Here is a 19,972-nt window from a genome sequence, read left to right as displayed (position 1 = left end):
CATTCTCATTTACATCAGGTTACTGATGCATTCTCATTTACTAAACAAAAAAGTTCTATAAAATGAATAAGAAAATTATAGGTTAAGCATTGGGCATTTTAGTTTCTATAAATTTTATAAAGCATAGCCATAGCATAAATTAATCTGTGCTCAGTTTTTTGCACACTTCTACAAATAATTTTCACTGTATACTGTCTCCAATTCAATGAGACTTACCCAAACCGAAGCTCCTTGCTAAGTGATTCAACAACTGTAGCACCACCAAATGAATGGCCCATAATAGCTACCTTACACAGATCAAGGCAATCCTACAAAAAAAGTAGGACAATGTTAAAGCAGAATAATTATTACATTTTACTTTGAAATAACCAATATTTTTTTGAATTGACCTTATTTTGAATCTGTATATTTATAATCTATGGTAAAAACACGCAATTTAGTTTAATTTCTCAGCTGTTTCATAGGTGAGGGTAAAAAAGAACTTTTTTTTTACAGGACATGAGCCAACTCCTATTACTGGTTCACATTGTTTTAAATGTTGAATTAATCTATCGTTCTGGTATCTTAGAAGCCTAGAAGAGGGCAACTGTAGAACCTTACTAATCTCTGCAGCTCAGAGATCTTTTTCCCAACCCAACAATGTGTTTGAACAAAAAGTACCATGCTTAGACTTTATCTTGCTCTTTCTTAGATCATATTTTACTAGCTCTTGACAGATATTTCAAAATTACTACTAGTCCACATGAATATGAATTGAAAGGTCATTTCATATGAACCTGAGATAATAAAGTGTGTATTTTTAACTAAAAGTATAATTCAATATTTTTTTTAGCATACTGCTGGTTCTTAATGTTTCTCCTATTTACCAAATCTAAAAATGTGACAGTGGAGTTTGTTTGAAGATCACAGGGGGAAGTGGAGAGAGTAGAACAATGTTATTGGGCAAGGGAATAATCATGAGATATTCTAGTGCAAAAGGACTAGCAGCAGCCAAGAGGGGAGTGACGGCAGGAATCAGTAAGTTGATTCAAAATAAATTCCCAACTGTATGGAAAAAAGCAAATATTCAGCAACACTCTGCAATTAGACTGTTGAACAATGAGGCGTGAAAGAAAATAAATTTGTCTGTCCAGGAAAATATATCTGGGTAGATGTGGTACAGAGAACAAGTGTACTGAAATCATACAATCAATTTTGAATGGTGAAAATAAACCTGCTCTCAAACCTTCAAGGCTGATCTTACCAACCCTAATTGCATTTCTGCCTACTAATGGTAACCTGTCATCTTGCTACCCAACTCTGCCTTAAAAATATTAAAATAACACATCATAAACACAGGAGATGCTGGAAATGCAAGTTATCCAAAGATGTGGTCTCACAAGTGCTCTATGTAATCGAATCCTTCGGCCCAGAAAGTTGTGTCGAGCATGTCCCTACTTTAGAAATTACTAGGCTTACCCATAGCTCTCTATTTTTCTAAGCTCCATGTACCTATCCAAAAGTCTCTTAAAAGACCCCATCATATCCGCCTCCACCACCATTGCCGGCAGCCCATTCCATGCACTCACCACTCTCTGAGTAAAATATTTACCCCTGACATCTCCTCAGTACCTCCACCCCAGCACCTTAAACCTGCATCCTCTCATGTTAGCCATTTCAGCCCTGGGAAAAAGTCTCAGACTATCCACACGATCAAAGCCTCTCATCATCTTATACACCTCTATCAAGTCACCTCTCATACTCCGTCGCTCCAAGTAGAAAATGCCGAGTTCACTCAACCGATTCTCATAAGGCAAGCTCCCCAATCCAGGCAACATCCTTGTAAATCTCCTCTGCACCCTTTCTATGGCTTCCACATCCTTCCTGTAGTGAGGCAACCAGAACTGAGCACGGTACTCCAAGTGGGGCCCAACCAGGGTCCTATATAGATGCAACATTACCTCTCGGCTCCTAAACTCAATCCCATGATTGATGAAGGCCAATGCACCGTATGCCTTCTTAACCACAAAGTCAACCTGCGCAGCTGCTTTGAGTGTCCTATGGAATCAGACCCCAAGATCCCTCTCATCCTCCACACAACCAAGAGTCTTGCCATTAATACTATATTCTGCCATCATATTTGACCTACCAAAATGAACCACTTCACACTTATCTGGGTTGAACTCCATCTGCCACTTCTCAGCCCAGTTTTGCATCCTATCAATGTCCCATTGTAACCTCTGACAGCCCTCCACACTATCCACAACACCTCCAACCTTTGTGTCATCAGCAAACTTACTAACCCATCCGTCCACTTCCTCATCCAGGTCACTTATAAAAATCATGAAGAGTGAGGGTCCCAGAACAGATCCCTGAGGCACCCCACTGGTCACTGACCTCCATGCAAAATATGACCCATCTATAAACACTCTTTGCCTTCTGTTGGCAAGCCAGTTCTGGATCCACAAAGCAATGTCCCCTTGGATCCCATGCCTCCTTACTTTCTCAATAAGCCTTCCATGAGGTACCTTATCAAATGCCTTGCTGAAATCCATATACACTACACCTACTGCTCTTCCTTCATCAATGTGTTTAGTCACATCCTCAAAAAATTCAATCAGGCTTGTAAGGCACGACTTTGACAAAGCTATGCTGACTATTCCTAATCATATTATACCTCTCCAAATGTTCATAAATCCTGCCTCTCAGGATCTTCTCCATCAACTTACCAACCACTGAAGTATGAATCACTGGTCTATAATTTCCTAGGCTATTTCTACTCCCTTTCTTGAATAAAGGAACATCAAATGCAATCCTCCAACCCTCTGGAGCCTCTCCCTTCCCCATTGATGATGCAAAGATCATCGCCAGTGTCTCAGCAATCTCCTCCCTCGCCTCCCACAGTAGCCTGGGGTACATTTCATCTGGTCCCGGTGACATATCCAACGATGTTTTCCAAAAGCTCCAGCACATCCTCTTTCTTAATATCTACATGCTCATGCTTTTCAGTCTGCTACAAGTCAGCACTACAATCACCAAGATCCTCTTCAATAGTGAATACTGAAGTAAAGAATTCATTAAGTGCCTCTGCTACTTCCTCTGGTTCCAAACACACTTTCCCACTGTCACACTTGATAGGTCCTGTTCTTTCATGTCTTATCTTCTTGCTCTTCACGTACTTGTAGAATGCCTTGGGGTTTTCCTTAATCTTGCCCGCTAAGGCCTTCTCATGGCTCCTTCTGGCTCTCCTAATTTCCTTTTTAAGCTCCTTCCTGTTACCCTTATTATCTTCTAGATCTCTAACATTACCTAGCCCTCTGAACCTTTTGTAAGCTTTTCTTTTCTTCTTGACTGGATTTATTACACCATCTGTACACCACGGTTCCTGTACCCTACCATAACTTCCCTGTCTCATTGTAACGTACCTTTGCAGAACTCCACACAAATATCCCCTGAACATTTGCCACATTTCTTCTGTACTTTTCCCTGAGAACATCTCTTTCCAATTTAAGCTTCCAATTTCCTGCCTGATAGCCTCATAATTCCCCTTACTCCAACTAAACGCTTTTCTAACTTGTCTGTTCCTATTTCTCTCCAATGCTATTGTAAAGGAGATCGAATTGTGATCACTACCTCCAAAATGCTCTCCCATTTAGAGATCTGACATCTGACCAGGTTTATTTCCCAATACCAAATCAAGCACAGCCTCTCCTCTTGTAGGCTATGTCAAGAAACCTTCCTGAACACACCTAACAAACTCCACCCCATCTAAACCCCTTGCTCTAGGGAGATGCCAATCGATATTTGGGAAATTAAAATCTCCCATCACGACAACTCTGTTATTATTACACCTTTTGAGGATCTGTTTCCCTATCTGATCTTCGATATCCCTGTTACTATTGGGCGGCCTATAAAAAACACCCAGTGAAGTTATTGACCCCTTCCTGTTCCTAACCTCCACCCACAGGGACCATAGACAATCCCTCCATGGTGTCCTTCTTTTTCTTCAGCCGTGACACTACCTCTGATCAACAGTGCCACACCCCCACCTCTTTTGCCACCCTCCCTGTCCTTCCTGAAACATCTAAAACCCGGCACTTGAAGTAACCATTCCTGTCCCTGAGCCATCCAAGTGTCTGTAATGGCCACCACATCATAGCTCCAAGTACTGATCCACGCTCTAAGCTCATCCGTTTTGCTCACAATACTCGTGTAAAAATAGACACATCTCAAACCATCCATCTGAGCGCATCCCTTCTCTATCACCTGCCTATATCCCTCACAGACTGTCTCCAAAGCTTTCTCTATTTGTGAGCCAACTGTCTCTTCCCCAGTCTCTTCAGTTTGGTTCCCACTCCCCAATAATTCTAGTTTAAACTCTCCCTTGTAGCCTTAGCAAACCTCCCCGCCAGGATATTGGTCCCCTTGGGGTTCAAGTGAAAGCTGTCTTTTTTGTACAGGTCACACCTGTCCCAAAAGAGGTCCGAATGATTCAGAAATCTGAATCCCTGCCCCCTGCTCCAATCCCTCAGCCAAGCGGTTATCCTCCACCTCATTCTATTCCTATTCTCACTGTCGCGTGGCACAGGCAGTAGTCCCAAGAGTACTGCCTTTGCAGTCCTGCTTCTCAACTTCCTTGAGAGTTCCTTCTCAACTTCCTGTAGACTTTTTTCAAGACCTCTTCCCTTTTCCTACCTATGTCATTGGTACCAATATATACCATGACCTCTGACTGTTCTCCCTCACACTGCAGGATATCTTGGATGCAATCCGAAACATTCCAGATCCTAGCACCTGGGAGGCAAACTACCATCCGAGTTTCTTTCCTGTGTCCACAGAATCGCCTGTTTGACCCCCTGACTATAGAGTCTATACTATAGTAATTTTCTCACATAATACTCCATTTGCCAGACCCTTGCTCACTCAGCTAATCAATATCCCATTGTCTTTTTGTTATCTTCATAACCTAACACATATCTTCATGTTATTAGCAAGCTCAACAACAACGTTGTACTTCCATGCAAATCATTAAAGTTTAATTCCCACATTACATCTTGCAAACATGTAGAAGACCAACTGATGTTTATTATTTTCTGCAACTTGTAATTTCTTTATTAGTCTGAATGTGTGGTATTTTAAGTATTATTTTGTATGAACAATAAATATTGTAAAAATACTGCTAAGTGCAAAATGACAGAAGATGGCAGAGCTGACTTAATGGGACAAATTCTGCTGCTATCTCTTATGGCAAAAGGAGCAAATACTACGCTCTTGTGGTTTAACTAAAAAAAATGCTGGAAATATTCATCAGCTCAGCCAGTCTCTGGGATTGATGAACCATTTTCAGAATTATGAAATAAAAATAGAAAATGCTAGAAACATTCAGAGATCAGGCTGCATCTGTGGAAAGAGAAACAGAATCAATGATTCAGGTTTAGTAACCCTTCATCTAATGAAATATTAACTGTTTCTCCCTCCACGACTGAGTATTGAAAGTATTTTCTGTTGTTAGCCTTCTGGCATCAATATTTTATTTTGATATTCTTCTTTAGAACTCACGGCTTTCTGGGATAGGGAAAGTTGCACTGAAGTGTTCTTTAGAAATGTTACGAATTTAAATAGTAAATTTCAAAAGCTTCAGCTCAAAGTACACAGGCAAAGTAGTTTTAAGTCTGCATGTTTTCAGAATTTTCCAGTCATTGGCAAGTTGACAAGTGGAATTTATTATTTAACTTGCAGAGTTTGTCTGATGGATTTTGTGCAATGAGAATGGGTGCTCTGGAATTTCGAGGTAATAGGATCTGTGCAGTATCAACTGCCCTACAGGGCTGAGTGTTCCGTTTGTGTGCTGATATATAATGTCAATATAATGAGTTTGTGGGCCTATTTGAACACTGTAGAAATAAATGTCTTCTTTCTGCAACGGAGCAGTTCTGCTACTTTAACGTACAGTGACATTGGAAGGGATGGAACTACATACAGACCAGATTGGGTAAGGTCAATGAGTTCCTTTCTCTAAAGTGTAGACATGATCCAAGATGAGACTTTACATCACAGTGATTTGAATTTTTAAAAAAAACTGACTTCAAATTCTTGAAGTGCTTTGGTGGAACTCCAACACATATTTGTTATATTTATCAATACTATGAACTGGCCATACCTTCATTTTAGTGAAATCAAAGTCTAGTGGAAATACATTTTGGACAGATTTTCCCTTATTTATGTCAGTAAGCAGATTTAAGGCCCTGGTACATTCTTCTGCTCGCTGCTGTACCTGAAAATCACAAACAAATAAAGAGAAAAGCTGTTTTTAAATTGTTGTAGACCATTAAACAAAGTTATCAAGTGAAGCAGGAAAACCCAAGATGATGAAATAGTCAATGATTAACCTAATTCAAGCTATCATTTACTGAATGGAACTATCGAGTTAAAGTGGTTAAACTTAATGAAGGGCAGAGCTATATGTTTTGACTTGAGAAGTTATCCTATTTTTCATTAGTGACCTGATGATACCGAACAAATGTCAGTTTTTGACAAAACACACAATAGTCAATAACATTAGAGAGTTAGAGAGGGAAGTAAATTAATCCTCAACATCTATACTTCTTGCACAGCACCTTAAAATGGTGGGTATAATTAGATCACTATAACTGTAGCAGATGAATTTCAGGTCGCAGAAAACAATATTCCAAAGCACCTCGTAAATTTGTGAGTGCTAAGTGCAATATGCCACTGTTGAATTTCATAGAAGTTGGGGATGTACAATCCCCTTCTGGCCAGGATGGCACCTGTGTACAATGCTCCTATGGTCAATGCTTTTGGATCAGACCATTAACCTATTTATTTCACTTCTTTTGTGTCACTTGTGTCTGTTTTTTGCCTTGAATGTGAGTCTGGAACTGTTGGAGACTGTGATTTGCAGTTTAAAGATATTGGGTGATCCAGCACTTTGCAGTCTCCAGGAGGATTTTGGGAGCAAAGGCAGCGAGTGTGAGCCATGTGGCGAGGAAACCGTGGGATGAGGCGCCAGTTAAAGCTTCCACTGATCAAAGCAATGAGGCGAATGCCGTAAGGTGAGCACTGGCCGCCTGCCTCTTGATTGTCCTATGTCAGTTATGTCAGGATGCTGTTCATCAACTTTTGCTCAGCATTCAACATCATCATTACCACAATCCTGATTTCATGTTATTTCATACTTGCTATTTATTGCTATTTAGTTATATTTGCATTTGGAGTTTGTTGTTCATTGATCCTGTTTACAGTTGGTGTTCTGTAGATTTGCTAAGCATGCCTGCTGGAAAAAAGAATCTCAGGTTGTATGTGGTGAGATGTATGTACTCTGATAATAAATTTTACTGTTTTGAAATTTGAATCTACTGAAACAGATCGGACGTCCATGCTGACTGAGATGCCCTTCTATGCTAATCCTGTTTTTCTGCATTTGGTCCATATCTCTCTATTCCTTTCCTATACCCACATCTGTCCAAATGTTTTTTTTTAAATGCTGTAATTATATAACACCATCTAGGTGTGAAGTATTATTCCAAATAAGTCTGAAAAACTTGCCCTTTGGATCTCCTTTAAGTGTTTCCTCTGTCACCTAAAATCTATGGTCTCTAGTTTTCCTAATCTTGGCTAAAAACTATGTACTCTACCCATGTTTGTCATAATTTTATAAACCTTTCAAAGGTCTCCTCTCAGCTTCTTCCACACCAGTGAGAACAATCTTATTTTTCTCCTCATTTATCAGATTGGTGGGGTTTGCAAATTTCCTATCTCAGTTTAAGGGAGAGAAAATATGGCAAGGGATAATGGTCATAACATATCTTCAAACATCATCAGATGTCCTTTGTACAAAACAAAATCGAAACTCATACAGAAGTGATTATGTTGCAGAAGATTTCTCCAATTCCCACTGAGCACAGCAAGACAAATGTTAGGATGAGTCTCGATGTTATAGCCAGAAAATGTGTCAAATATTACAGGACCTGTATTTATGGGTTGTAAAATGAGAATTTGCAACTTACTGCACCAATTCTGGTATATAATCTATACTAAAGTAGGTGACATCTTGTGGGTTCTCCAGCAGGTAAGCTGCATTATCTACCTATGAGGACTGTTGCCAATTAGCAAATGAGATTTGCCTCCAGCTTCCGAGCTCCTCTCTTTGGTTCCTCATTATTATATTTAAGTAAAACAAGTTGAGCCTTCAAAGCTCACAGGATTTTTCTACACACAGCTATTCCTCCTCAGCACGCACACACACAATGACTACCCTTCAAATCATCTGCACCATTTAGTTTATTTAGGTTGCTGCTGCATCATTCAAAAGACAAGAGATGGCAGAGTAGTGTAGTAGGTAGCACAATGCTTTGCAATGCCAACAATCACCATTTGGGGTTCAATTCCCACCATTGTCTGTAAGGAGTTTGTATGTTCTCTCCATGACCGTGTGGGTTCCTCCCACATTGCAAAGATGTTTGGGTTAGGGTTAGTAAGTTGTGGGCACGCTATGTTGGTGTCAGAAGTGTGGGGCCACCTGGGGGCTGCCCCCAGCATAGTCGTCAGACTGTGTTGACCTTTGACACCAAGGCAACATTTCACTGTTTCGACGCACACTTGACAAATAAAGCTAATCTTTCCTTAACCATTGAAACTTGTGTGGAAATGGCAAATTACAGGTGGGACACTTTTAAAGATTTAAAGTTTTATGTTTAAGTCGTTAGACTGTGTTGACCTTTGACACCAAGGCAACATTTCACTGTTTTGACGCACACTTGACAAATAAAGCTAATCTTTCCTTAACCATTGAAACTTGTGTGGAAATGGTAAATTACAGGTGGGACACTTTTAAAGATTTAAAGTTTTATGTTTAACACATTTCTTCTCCAAGTGAAGGTTAAAGTAATGGACTTTAAGACCACAAAATATCATCTGAGTTTTGAAAAGAACGATTATGTCAAGTTTTCCTGATCAATTTTTTAAATTTCTTATTCTTCAAAGAAATTTAGGGAGAAAAATGTCAAAACGTATCTATTCTTTTTCAGCCCTTTCTGGATTTCTGTTGAACATTCCAACTAAAAACATGCATGAATAATTAGCGTTCATATTTTATTAATACTCTGCTGCTGAAAGCCATGAATTTGCTTTCACTTAATGATACAGTGAATCTGCTGATTACTCTACATATTAAAATAATAATTCTGTTAGTATTTCCTGAAGTGATTACGGAAATACTGACAAAGCAGCCTGAATCCACAAGCCATATTTCATGCTGCAGTACTAAACGCCCTACAAGGTGTCAACCTGTTTATTGAAGTTTTAAATTGTTTGCCTTAGAACTCTTTAATCTCTTCTCAACAACAAAAAACTCCATTTGATTCCAAGCATATTTCATATTTCTTTACCTGGACATTTCGAAATGGGAATTCTTGTTCTCCTGGTTTGTGCGGCTGATAGTAACACCACTTCTCCTCCAAATGATCCAGAGTAGGTGCTGAGCTTGTGCAGGAGGCGTCCTGTTCTACTTCACTTCCTGTTTTTGTTTTCTCTTCGTAGTAGAAAGTCGCTGATGCTGATCCATCCCTGAAAATGAACACTGATCATAGTTCTTTCAGCAATTTCACAAAAAAAAACAAAATTTATGTTTTCATATTCTGGGTGATCTTTCATCTTCATAGTTCCAGTGAAAGCAGAAATACTATTTAATCAAACTGCTCTTTGCCTAAAGAAAGTAATGCACTCAGTCACAACGTGGCCAGATGTGCACAATCTTACTGGAATCCTTGTTTTTTTTAAATACTGATATACAAACAACACCAAATATATTCTTAATTATATGAGTCATCAAGATTTACAGCACGCAACCAGGCCCTTCGGCCCATCTATTCCATGCTGGAACCATTTAGACTGCCTACTTCCATCGACCTGCATCAGGACCATAGCCCTCCATTTTCCTACTACCCATGCTTCTCTTAAAACTTGAAATTGAGCTCGAATGTACCACTTGTGTTGGCAGCTCATTCCACACTCTCACAACCCTCTGAGTGGAGAACTTTCCCTTAAACTGTTCACCTTTCACTCTTAACCCATGACCTCTGGCTTTTCCAACAGTGGGAAAAGCTTGTTTACATTTACTCTATCTATACCCCTCATAATTTTGTATACCTCTATCAAATCTCCTCTCAATCTTCTACATTCTAAAGAATACAGTCCTAACTATTCAATCTTTCCTTGTAACTCCGGTCTTCCACGCCTAACAGCGTCCTTGTAAATTTTCTTTCAACCTTGTTTGCATCTTTTCCTGTAAGTAGGTGACCAAAACTGCACACAATACTCCAAATTAGGCCTCACCACATCTTACACAACTTCAACATAACATCCCATTTGTAATACTTTTTGCTGTAGATACTAATTTACTAATATTGGATACAGCACAAGTTTAAACTTCTTAGTATCAATTTAAGTGCATCAAATATACACAGAACAAATCAGTTTGCATTCTGTTGCAAGCTTTTACGAAGATCGGATGAATACAAGCCAAATCAAATCTTGCTGTTAAGGGAAGCTTCTGTGGACAGCCACCTGAACTGAAGCCATTCTACTCTTACGTTCATTCTGATCCATCTGCATCTGTCACCACATTCTGCTGCTGGACTCCATGAGGAGAAAATTCATCTGGGGCTGGACTACCCTACATTATGTTGAGAAACTACATTGTAGATCCTGTGCCAGTTACACACAGCACAGGATCTGAGGCTCCAATGAAATTAAAGGCAATTTTAGGCCTGCAAATTGTGATATAATGAGGTGGTGACTTCTGCTTTAATTAGCTTTAGCTTAATTTTCTTTTATAATGTCAGTGCCTTTATTTTTTTCTTAATGTGAAAAATATTCACTTCATTTATAGCAGTTTTAAAATGTCTGAGAAACTTAAAACTCCATGACAGTTTTGACAGAAAACAAAATTCTACCCCATCCTCACTAGGACCTAATCAACCTGATTGGTTCTTTTCTGGGTAAATGAGGGAAAGAGTGTGAAGTTTCCAAGTGGTGAGGCCTCAACAACAAGATCTGGTCCATTATATTTGATACTTGTTCACCTTTTATTAAAGAACATTTCCTCTGATGGGGAGTTAACACCACTGCGAGGACAGCAACTCTAAATCACTGCAAGCCATTAACAAAAAGATATTGAATACTTAACCACCGAAATTACCAGTGACTTGAGGTCAGGAAAAGTTAAACTTGTATTGGCTCAGCCAACTCTGTTAAGTTTATTGTTGTCAGAGGCACATGTACAGTGTATACATGCCAAGAAAACTCTCTTCCATTGGCTTATCAGAATCACCACAGTATAACTGACGAATCCGTGTCAACCGTATGAAGCGTTACACTAACCGCGAAGCCCCCATCTACCTGATTTAAATAATGTTTAAATTTTTAAAGTACAATTGACTAATTTAAATAAGTTAAGATTATTATTAAAATTCTTATTAATTATTATTAAAATAATTAAACTATTTACTTTTTCCATTCAGTTTCAAATAAATGGGGCTACAGCCCCTTAGTTTGATTATCAGTCTCGGCTGATATAAAATAAGGCGGACATATACCAAGTATATTCATCCAATTAGCTGATTGTGACTGAGCTCTGCCCTTGAACTTGGCGTGAAGAACACTGGCACTAGAATACTGGCAAATTGATTTCCAATTCGCTCCCAAATTCTCTACTGAAATGTATAAATGAAATGAAATGGATGTGGAAGTCAGGAATTGAACTTGCTCTTCTGAATTGTCGAAAGGTTATATTTTGAACCTTTTGTTTCAATCAGCAGAGGGTGCTACAGGCTGTGACATTTAGGCCGTGTCAGCTTATATAGTAAAATAAGGACTATGCTGTCTTGATATTTCTATTCCAAGTTTATCTTTTAATTTAAATAGTCATCTAAATAAACTTTAAATTATGTTGGAAGAAATGAATGGACTTCTTAATGTGGTAAATTATGGTTTAAAATGGCACCGGTGAAGCACAGTGACGACTTGCTGGCAGCAAAAACAACTATTAACTACTTTATTAATCACACTTTCTCTCAAAAACAATCACTGCAAATCAATAGTCTGTAACTTCCCTTTCGGAGTTGAGTTTTAGAGCTATCTGTGGTGTGAACCAAAGTTCTGATGGCGTAGTATGGTTGTGGCATGGTGTGTACAGGCCAAATCAAGGCAGTAAGGCATGGGCCAGAGAGTGGAGAACTAGCAATGTTTGGCTGCTGGAGTAGTCTTGGAGATGATTCAAAGCAGCAGAGTTGAGGTGCTGGAGCCCAGACCCAAGAGTGAGGAACAAGCCATGACGTGACCAATTTAAGCACTGGGCTAAATTGGAAAGATCTGGTAAGGGCAGAATTGTGGCGGCAGGATATCTGGCTCAAGAGCAAGGAACAAGCCACGACGTGACCAATTTAAGCATTGGGTTGAATTGGAAAGGCCGAATGTAGGCTGAATCAAGGCGGCAGGTCCTGAGCCTGAGAGCATTATCGACGCAGCAGGACCAAGGTTTGACCCACTGTTTGGCTGATATAAGCACCAGACTAGATTGTAAAGGCAAGGGTGTCAAGGCTAGAGGTGAGGGATGGGCCGCTGCTCTGAGAGGTTTACTCATTTCTGCACCGACCTGAGGCTGGTCAGCTCCTGGATTCCCATGACTGGCTTCCTGGCTGTAGACCCACTTCTGTGAACTTCAGTTCTGAATGTCATTTGCTTATTTTTATTGTTTGCATGGTCTTTTTTCCTGTACTTTGGGTGTTTGACAGACTTCTTCAAAATAGGTTCAATTAGATTTCATTGTTTTGTATATTGTGTACATATTTTGATAATAATGTACTTTGAACTTAGAGAAGTCAATGTTTTAGCACATTCAATCCACTCTCTGCGATCCAGACAAAAAAAAGTATTGTTGCAGCAAATAATATTACCATTCAAAGCAGATAATTAACTAAAACAATTTCAAATTGGATTAGTTTAAAGGAGCTCAGATTTGCCTGAAATTTGTGCAGGGCTTATCTTCTGTAACAACTTTAGTGGAACCGAACAAAAGACACAAATAAATGGTCAGTTCCCCTGAGTTGAGGCCTGTTTCCTTGAGTTTTCCATTCATCACATAAACAAACATCTTTTGCAAAGCTGGACAAGGTTATGTATGAACTATATTGTACATCGAGGGAAGTAAATTTCAAGGCAAATAAACAAATATTTTCACTGTGGTAACTGAAAGAAGTATTCCATTGTTATTGTAAGTATTTCATGAATGATGTGATTGATTGGCCTGATATACAAACTCTACCTTGATACTCCAGTGCATTGAGAATAGTGTGGCAAATTTGTCAAGAATATTTGAACTTTAATGTGCTTTTAATAAATTTTGTGCCAATCATCTATAATTGTAAGTTTGATGAATATATTTTTGAAATGTGAAGCTATTTTAATAGATTTTTTAATAAAGCTATTGAATTGTTTTCTGCACTGACTTTTGACTGATTCAGAAGGTAAAGGGGAATGGGATTTGCAGATTATAAGCACAAGAGATTCTGCAGATGCTGCAAATCCAGAGCAACACACAAAATGCTGGAGGTACTCAGTAAGTTAGGCAGCGTCTATGGAAACATATAAACAGTGGACATTGTTGTCCGATTGTAAAGAAACACAATTTCTCAGTGCCCAATCATTTTAATTCCTATCCCTATTCCTGTTCTGACATGTCAGTCCATGGCTTCCCCTTCTGTCACAATATGGCCACTCTCAAACTGGAAGAGCAACACCTCATACTCAGTCTAGGTAGCCTTCAATCTGATGTCATAAACATTGATTTCTCCAACTTTTAGTAATTTTTCCCCTTCCTGCTTTTGTCTACTTCAGTTCCCCAATCTGGCCCCTTAACTCTTCACCTCACCTACTTATCACTCCCCCAGTGCCCCTCCTCTTTCCCTTTCCCCTATGGGCCACTCTGGTCTCTTATCTAATCTTTTATCTTTTCAACCTATCACCTCCTTGTTTTTTACTTCATGTTCCCTCCCCTACCCACCTGGCTTCACCTATCACCTTCAAGCTTGTAACCTTTTTCCACCTTCTTAGTCTGGCATCTTCCCCCTTTCTTTCCAGTCCTTATAAAGGGTCTCAGCCCAAAATACTGACTGTTTGTTCATTTCCATTCTTGAAAGATAATTACTAATGCCTCCACGATCTCTTCAACCACCACTTTCAGAACCCTGGGCTGTACACCATCTGGACCAGGTGACTTATCTACCTCAGACTTTTCAGTTCCCCAAGAACATTCTCTCTAGTTATGGTAATTTCACACACTTCATGACCCCTGACACCTGGAACTTCCACCATACTGCTAGTGACTTCACAGTGAACCCTGATGCAAAATACTTATTCATCTGCCATTTCCTTGTCCCTCATTACTACTTCTCCAGCATTGTTTTCCAGTGGTCCGATATCCACTCTCACCTCTCTATTTCACTTTATGTATCTGAGGAAACTTGGTATCCTTGTTAATAGTGTTGGCTAGCTTACTTTCGTATTCCATTTTTACCTTCTTAATGACTTTTTTAGTTGCCTTCTGTAGATTTTTAAAAGCTTTTCAATCTTCTAACTGCCCTCTAATTTTTGCTCTATTATATGTCTCCTCTTTAGCTTTTATGCTGGCTTTGACTTCTCTTGTTAGCCATGATTATGTCATCTTGCCTTTAGAACACTTCTTCCTCAGCCTAACCTGCTGAGTTCCTCCAGCATTTCGTGTGTGTTGATGGAATCTACAGAGACTTGGTAGATTTAATTAAAAAATACTTGGGCACAGAAGACAGTCATGGGTGTTATTCTGACTGGAGACCTGTAACCAGTGGTATTCTACAGATATTAGAGATGGGACGTGTTTTATGAAATTCTAAGTAGGCTAATTATTAAGCTTGCAGACATTATTATTGGCAGAGTTTTGGATAGTGAGGAAAGTTGTCAAAGGATAAAGCAGATTATAGATCAACTGCAAATGTGGGCAGAGATTTAGCAGGTGACTTTTAATCTGGACACGTGTGAAGTGTCGAAGTTTGGGAAGGTAAATACAGGCGGCAAGTATATCGTAATTGTCAGGAATCACTGGAGTATCAATGTATAGAGCAATGTTGGGATGCATGTCCATAGTTCCCTGAAAATGGCAACACAGGTTGCTCATGGAAACATACAATATGCTTTTATTGATCAGGACATTGAGTGTAAACGATGGGAAAACCTTATTGAGGCTGTTAGGCCACATTTGGAGTACTGCATGTAATTCTGGTTGCTGCACTAGAGGAAGGATGTGATCTTCAAAAGATGCAGATATGGTTACCGGGAGGTTGCCTGGATTAGAGAGCATTAGCTATGAGAGGATGTACAAACTTAGAACATTTTTTTTCTGGATGTTAGGGGCTGGAAGCCAACCTGAGAGAGGCATAGAGAGTAAGAACCATATTCCCAGCAAGTAAGTGTTAAATACTAAAGGGCACAGATTTAAGATAAGGAAAAAATTTTAAGGTGGCTGTGAGTTTTTACATGCCGAGAGTGGGAGGTACCTTGAATGAGCTTCAGGGGAGGGGGTGGAGGCAAAAATGATAGCAATGTTTAAGAGCCATTTGAAACACACGTAAACAGGCAAGGAATGAAGGTGTATAGATTATATTCAGGCAGATGGGATTAGTTTAAAATGGTATCATGATCAGCACAGACATCATGCTTCAAAGGGCCTGATCCTGTGCTGTATTATTCTATGTTCTAGATTTTTTTTTCAGGATATAATTTAAAGTATTGTACATTAAGCACATTACATTTCTTCATTATTGATTACTTACAGTCAAATACAACAATCTCAACATTCAATTGGATACAAATTTTGTTCTTCTGTTGGTTCTTTTTATATACTTCCTTTTCTTCACTATTTTGTTCTCTGTGCTTAATTTGACTTTAAATTACTGCACTTTTTTTTAAAGACGTTAAGATTGATCTTTGAATGCAGTGTCCAGAGTTTCCTGCAATTCGTATTAGTGCTGCTGGAACAATATGCACTCACATTCCAAAACAGTGAGATGAAAATCCAAGTTGCAGAGATATGTGGATTTTAGTTATTTCTGTGTCATTGTCAAGTCTAATTAGAAGTTGCAACACAGACATAAGGTGATGGTAGTACCACAAAATATTAATGCCATGTACTTGGTTTGTCCTAAACATTGAAACATGAAAATAAAGCATTAAAAGGTTTTCATAGAAAAGTTGGTGAGAGGGGTAACTAGGTGATAGCAATAATAGTAGGAGGACAATAGCGTGATTAATTCTTTCTTATTTTTTGACTTAGCCCAAGGGTTCCCAACCTGGAATCCGCAGGTCTTTTGCTTAATGGTATTAGTCCATGGCATAGAAATGGTTGGGAACCTCTGTCTTTGTCTACATAGATAAACCTTAAATAACAAGACCGTGAGATATAGAAGCCGAATTTGGACATTTGGCCCATCAGGTTGGTTCTGCTATTTCAATACGGCTGATCCAATTTTCCTGTTTTCTCCCTGTATGCCTTCATGCTCTGTCCAATCAAGAATCTCTCAATTTAAATATGCATAAAGACTTGATCTCCATAGCTGCCTGTGGCAAAGAATTCCACAGATTCACCACTCTCTGGCTGAAGAAATTCCTCATCTCTTTTCAAAAAGGATGCCCCTCTATTCTGAGGCTGTGTACTCTTGTCTTAGATGCTCCCAGCATAGGAAACACCCCTTATTCTGAATTCCAGTGAATACAGGGCCAGAGCCATCAAACACTCTTCATATGTCAAGCCATTCAATCCTGGAATCATTATCGTGAACCTCCTTTGAACCCTCTCCAGTTTCAGCACATCCTTTCTTAGATAAGGGACCCAAAACTGCTCACAATACTCCAAGTAAGGCCTCAGCAGTGCTTTATAAAGTCTCAACATTACAGCCTTGCTTTGATATTCTAGTCTTCTTGAAATGAATGCTAACATCACATTTGCCTTCCTCACCACAGACTCAACCTGCAAATTAACCTTTAGGGAATACTACACAGGGACTCCCAAGTCCCTTTGCACCTCAGTTTTTTTAATGATTTGTATCCATTTTGAAAATAGTTAACCCTTTCATTTCTTTTACCAAAGTGCATGACCATACACTTCCCAACTCTGCGTTCCATTTGCCACTTCTTTGTACATTCTCCTAATCTGTCTGTCCTCCTGTAGCCTCTCTAATTCCTTAAAACTACCTGCTTCTCCACCTATCTTCGTACCAATTGCAAACTTTGCAACAAAGCCATCAATTCCACCATCCAAATAATAGACACATAACATAAAAAGAATCGGTCCCAACACAAACCCCTGTGGAACACCACTAGTCACCGGCAGCCAGTCAGAAAAGGCTCCCTTTATTCCCACTCTTTGCCTCCTGACTATCAGCCACTGCTTTATCCATGCTACGATCTTTCTGTAAACCTTGTAACTTGTTATGCTGCATCATGTGTGGCGCCTTGTCAAAGGCCTTCTGAAAATCCAAACATACAACATTAACCGACTCTCCTTTGTCTATCCTGCTTGTTATTTCTTCAAAGAATTTTAACAGATTTGTCAGGCACAATTTTCCCTTGAGGGAACAATGCTAACTATGGCCTATTCTATCATGTGACTCCAAGTACCCTCCTTAATAATCAACTCCAATATCTGCCCAACCACTGAGCTTAGACTAACTAGCCCATAGTTTCTTCTGTCTCTCTCCCTTTCTTGATTCCAAAATACAGTGATGAAAATCTAAAATAAATAAAGGAAAGTGTCCAAATTGCAGAGATATATGGACTTTAGTTATTTCTGTGTCATTGGCAAGTCTAATTTGAAGTTGCAACACAGACATAAGGTGATGGTAGTACCAATATCAATGCCATGTACTTGGCTTGTCATAAACTTTCTTGACATTTGCAATTTTCCAGTTTTCAAGAATCATTCCAGAATCTAGTGATTCTTGAAAGATCATTACTAATACCTCCACGATCTCTTCAACCACCACTTTCAGAACCCTGGGCTGTGCACCATCTGGACCAGGTGACTTATCTACCTTCAGACTTTTCAGTTTCCCAAGAACATTCTCTCTAGTTATGGTAATTTCACACACTTCATGACCCCTGACACCTGGAACTTCCACCATACTGCTAGTGACTTCACGGTGAAGCCTGATGCAAAATACTTATTCATCTGCCATTTCCTTGTCCCTCATTACTACTTCTCCAGCATTGTTTTCCAGTGGTCTGATATCCACTCTCACCTCTCTATTACACTTTATGTATCCAAAGAAACTTTTATTATCCTTGTTAATATTATTGGCTAGCTTACTTTCGTATTCTATCTTTACCTTCTTAATGATTTTTTTTAGTTGCCTTCTGTTGGTTTTTAAAAGCTTCCCAATCTTCTAACTTCACAGTAATTTTTGCTCTATTATATGCCCTCTCTTTGGCTTTTCTGTTGGCCTTGACTTCTTTTGTTAGCTATGGTCGTGTCATCTTGCCTTTAGAGTACTTCTTCCTCTTTGGAATGTATATATCCTGTGCCTTCCGAATTGCTTCCAGAAATTCCAGCCATTGCTGCTCTGTTGTAATTCCTGCTACTGTTCTTTTCCAATCAATTCTGGCCAACTCCTCTCTCATGCCTCTGTAACTCCCTCTACTCCACTGTAATACCTTCTGGCTTAAGTTTAATTATATGGATGCTCTGTCATTGCTACAAGCTTAAGGACGCCCAATAGAAAACCAGTAACTAAGTAACATGGGTAGAGGAAGTTTAGCAACTCAATGACAACACAAAATCAGCATATTATTTGTTGTTGTCAAGGCCATCCATGGCTCAAATACCCAATGACTCATCCTATTGCGAAGAGGTGAACTTTTCAGTGATAGCCACCTGGTCAGCACCCACCGGAAGGGATACTTTGAAGATCCCCTCCACTCTGACTATGTCCCTGACTGAAGTCCTTATTTCCATCTAATAGAAGTTTATCCAAACCAGCCTTACTGCTCTCCCACAAATTCTATGAGAGTGCATTTTATCACACATCACTACTCAAAAATTTGAGATTTGTGAATTCTCTCAGTGTGAATTTCCCTTACCCAAACAGTTGTAACATGGGAGTTCCCTGTACAAAAGGCCTGCACAAAAGGACAAGAGTAGAACAGTTATGTTTTCTGCACAAAGGTTCAGAAAATGTTTAAAGGCATGCATTAAACAAATACCCAACTGCAAAGTGCTTTATATTCCAGTTAGTATACACACAGTTTTAATTATTGTGTGCTGCACCAGCATTGCCTCAAATTGATGATGCTGGGATTTTATTGTCTTGATGCACTTGCTATCTATTATTCTAGAAAGAAAACTGTATCTATAAGAAAACTATTTTAAGCACTGTTTGAGGACTTTGGAATACAATTTTTTGGTCCTCTTTTTTTCTTACAGCAGACAAAATCTTATTACATGCATGACAACAATGTTGTTTTGCATTTTCTGATTGATTAGATAAAAAAAAATTATTCTGGAGAACTACCCAAATTTGTGGCCATTAGTACAAATGTAATAGTGAAACTATGGTTCACTGTCTTTATTACATCTTGAACTGCCCACTAATTTTGACATGTTGACGAGTCTATCCTCTTGGATCACAGGTTTCATGTATTTTTTTAACTGATTTCTCCTACTTTGCCTGCATCCTTACCTTCTGGATACCACTGGATGCTGTCCATTGCTCCAATCTCCAAGTAATGGTGAGATGACATTGCCCCTCAATTAAACAGGGTCATCTTTATTAGCTACCTGACATTCAGATTCCTCTAGGATTCATTCTCACAACAAGCTGTGTAATCTCCATGCAGCCATAGCAAGTTTGCAATAGCAGCTTTTGCTACTCACTCTCTGCCCTTCCAG

The 19,972-nt window shown here is 39.1% G+C and overlaps 1 protein-coding gene across 10 annotated transcripts in view; it reads right to left on the bottom strand.

Moving 5' to 3' along the window:
• pla2g7 (phospholipase A2, group VII (platelet-activating factor acetylhydrolase, plasma)) overlaps positions 1-19,972 on the bottom strand; it is a 92,852-nt gene that overhangs the window by 24,973 nt on the left and 47,907 nt on the right. For all 10 annotated transcript variants that reach the window (XM_073056966.1, XM_073056962.1, XM_073056963.1 and 7 more), the window contains 3 exons: positions 9,387-9,564; positions 6,140-6,253; positions 217-308 (listed from right to left, as the gene is read on the bottom strand). In XM_073056966.1, the coding sequence (XP_072913067.1) occupies positions 217-308; positions 6,140-6,253; positions 9,387-9,564 (384 nt within the window). The remainder of the gene's footprint in view (positions 1-216; positions 309-6,139; positions 6,254-9,386; positions 9,565-19,972) is intronic.

This window comes from Hemitrygon akajei, chromosome 9 (genome assembly GCF_048418815.1).
Source record: "Hemitrygon akajei chromosome 9, sHemAka1.3, whole genome shotgun sequence".
NCBI classification, from domain to species: Eukaryota; Metazoa; Chordata; class Chondrichthyes; order Myliobatiformes; family Dasyatidae; genus Hemitrygon; species Hemitrygon akajei.
This window is presented reverse-complemented; position numbering and strand designations above follow the sequence as displayed.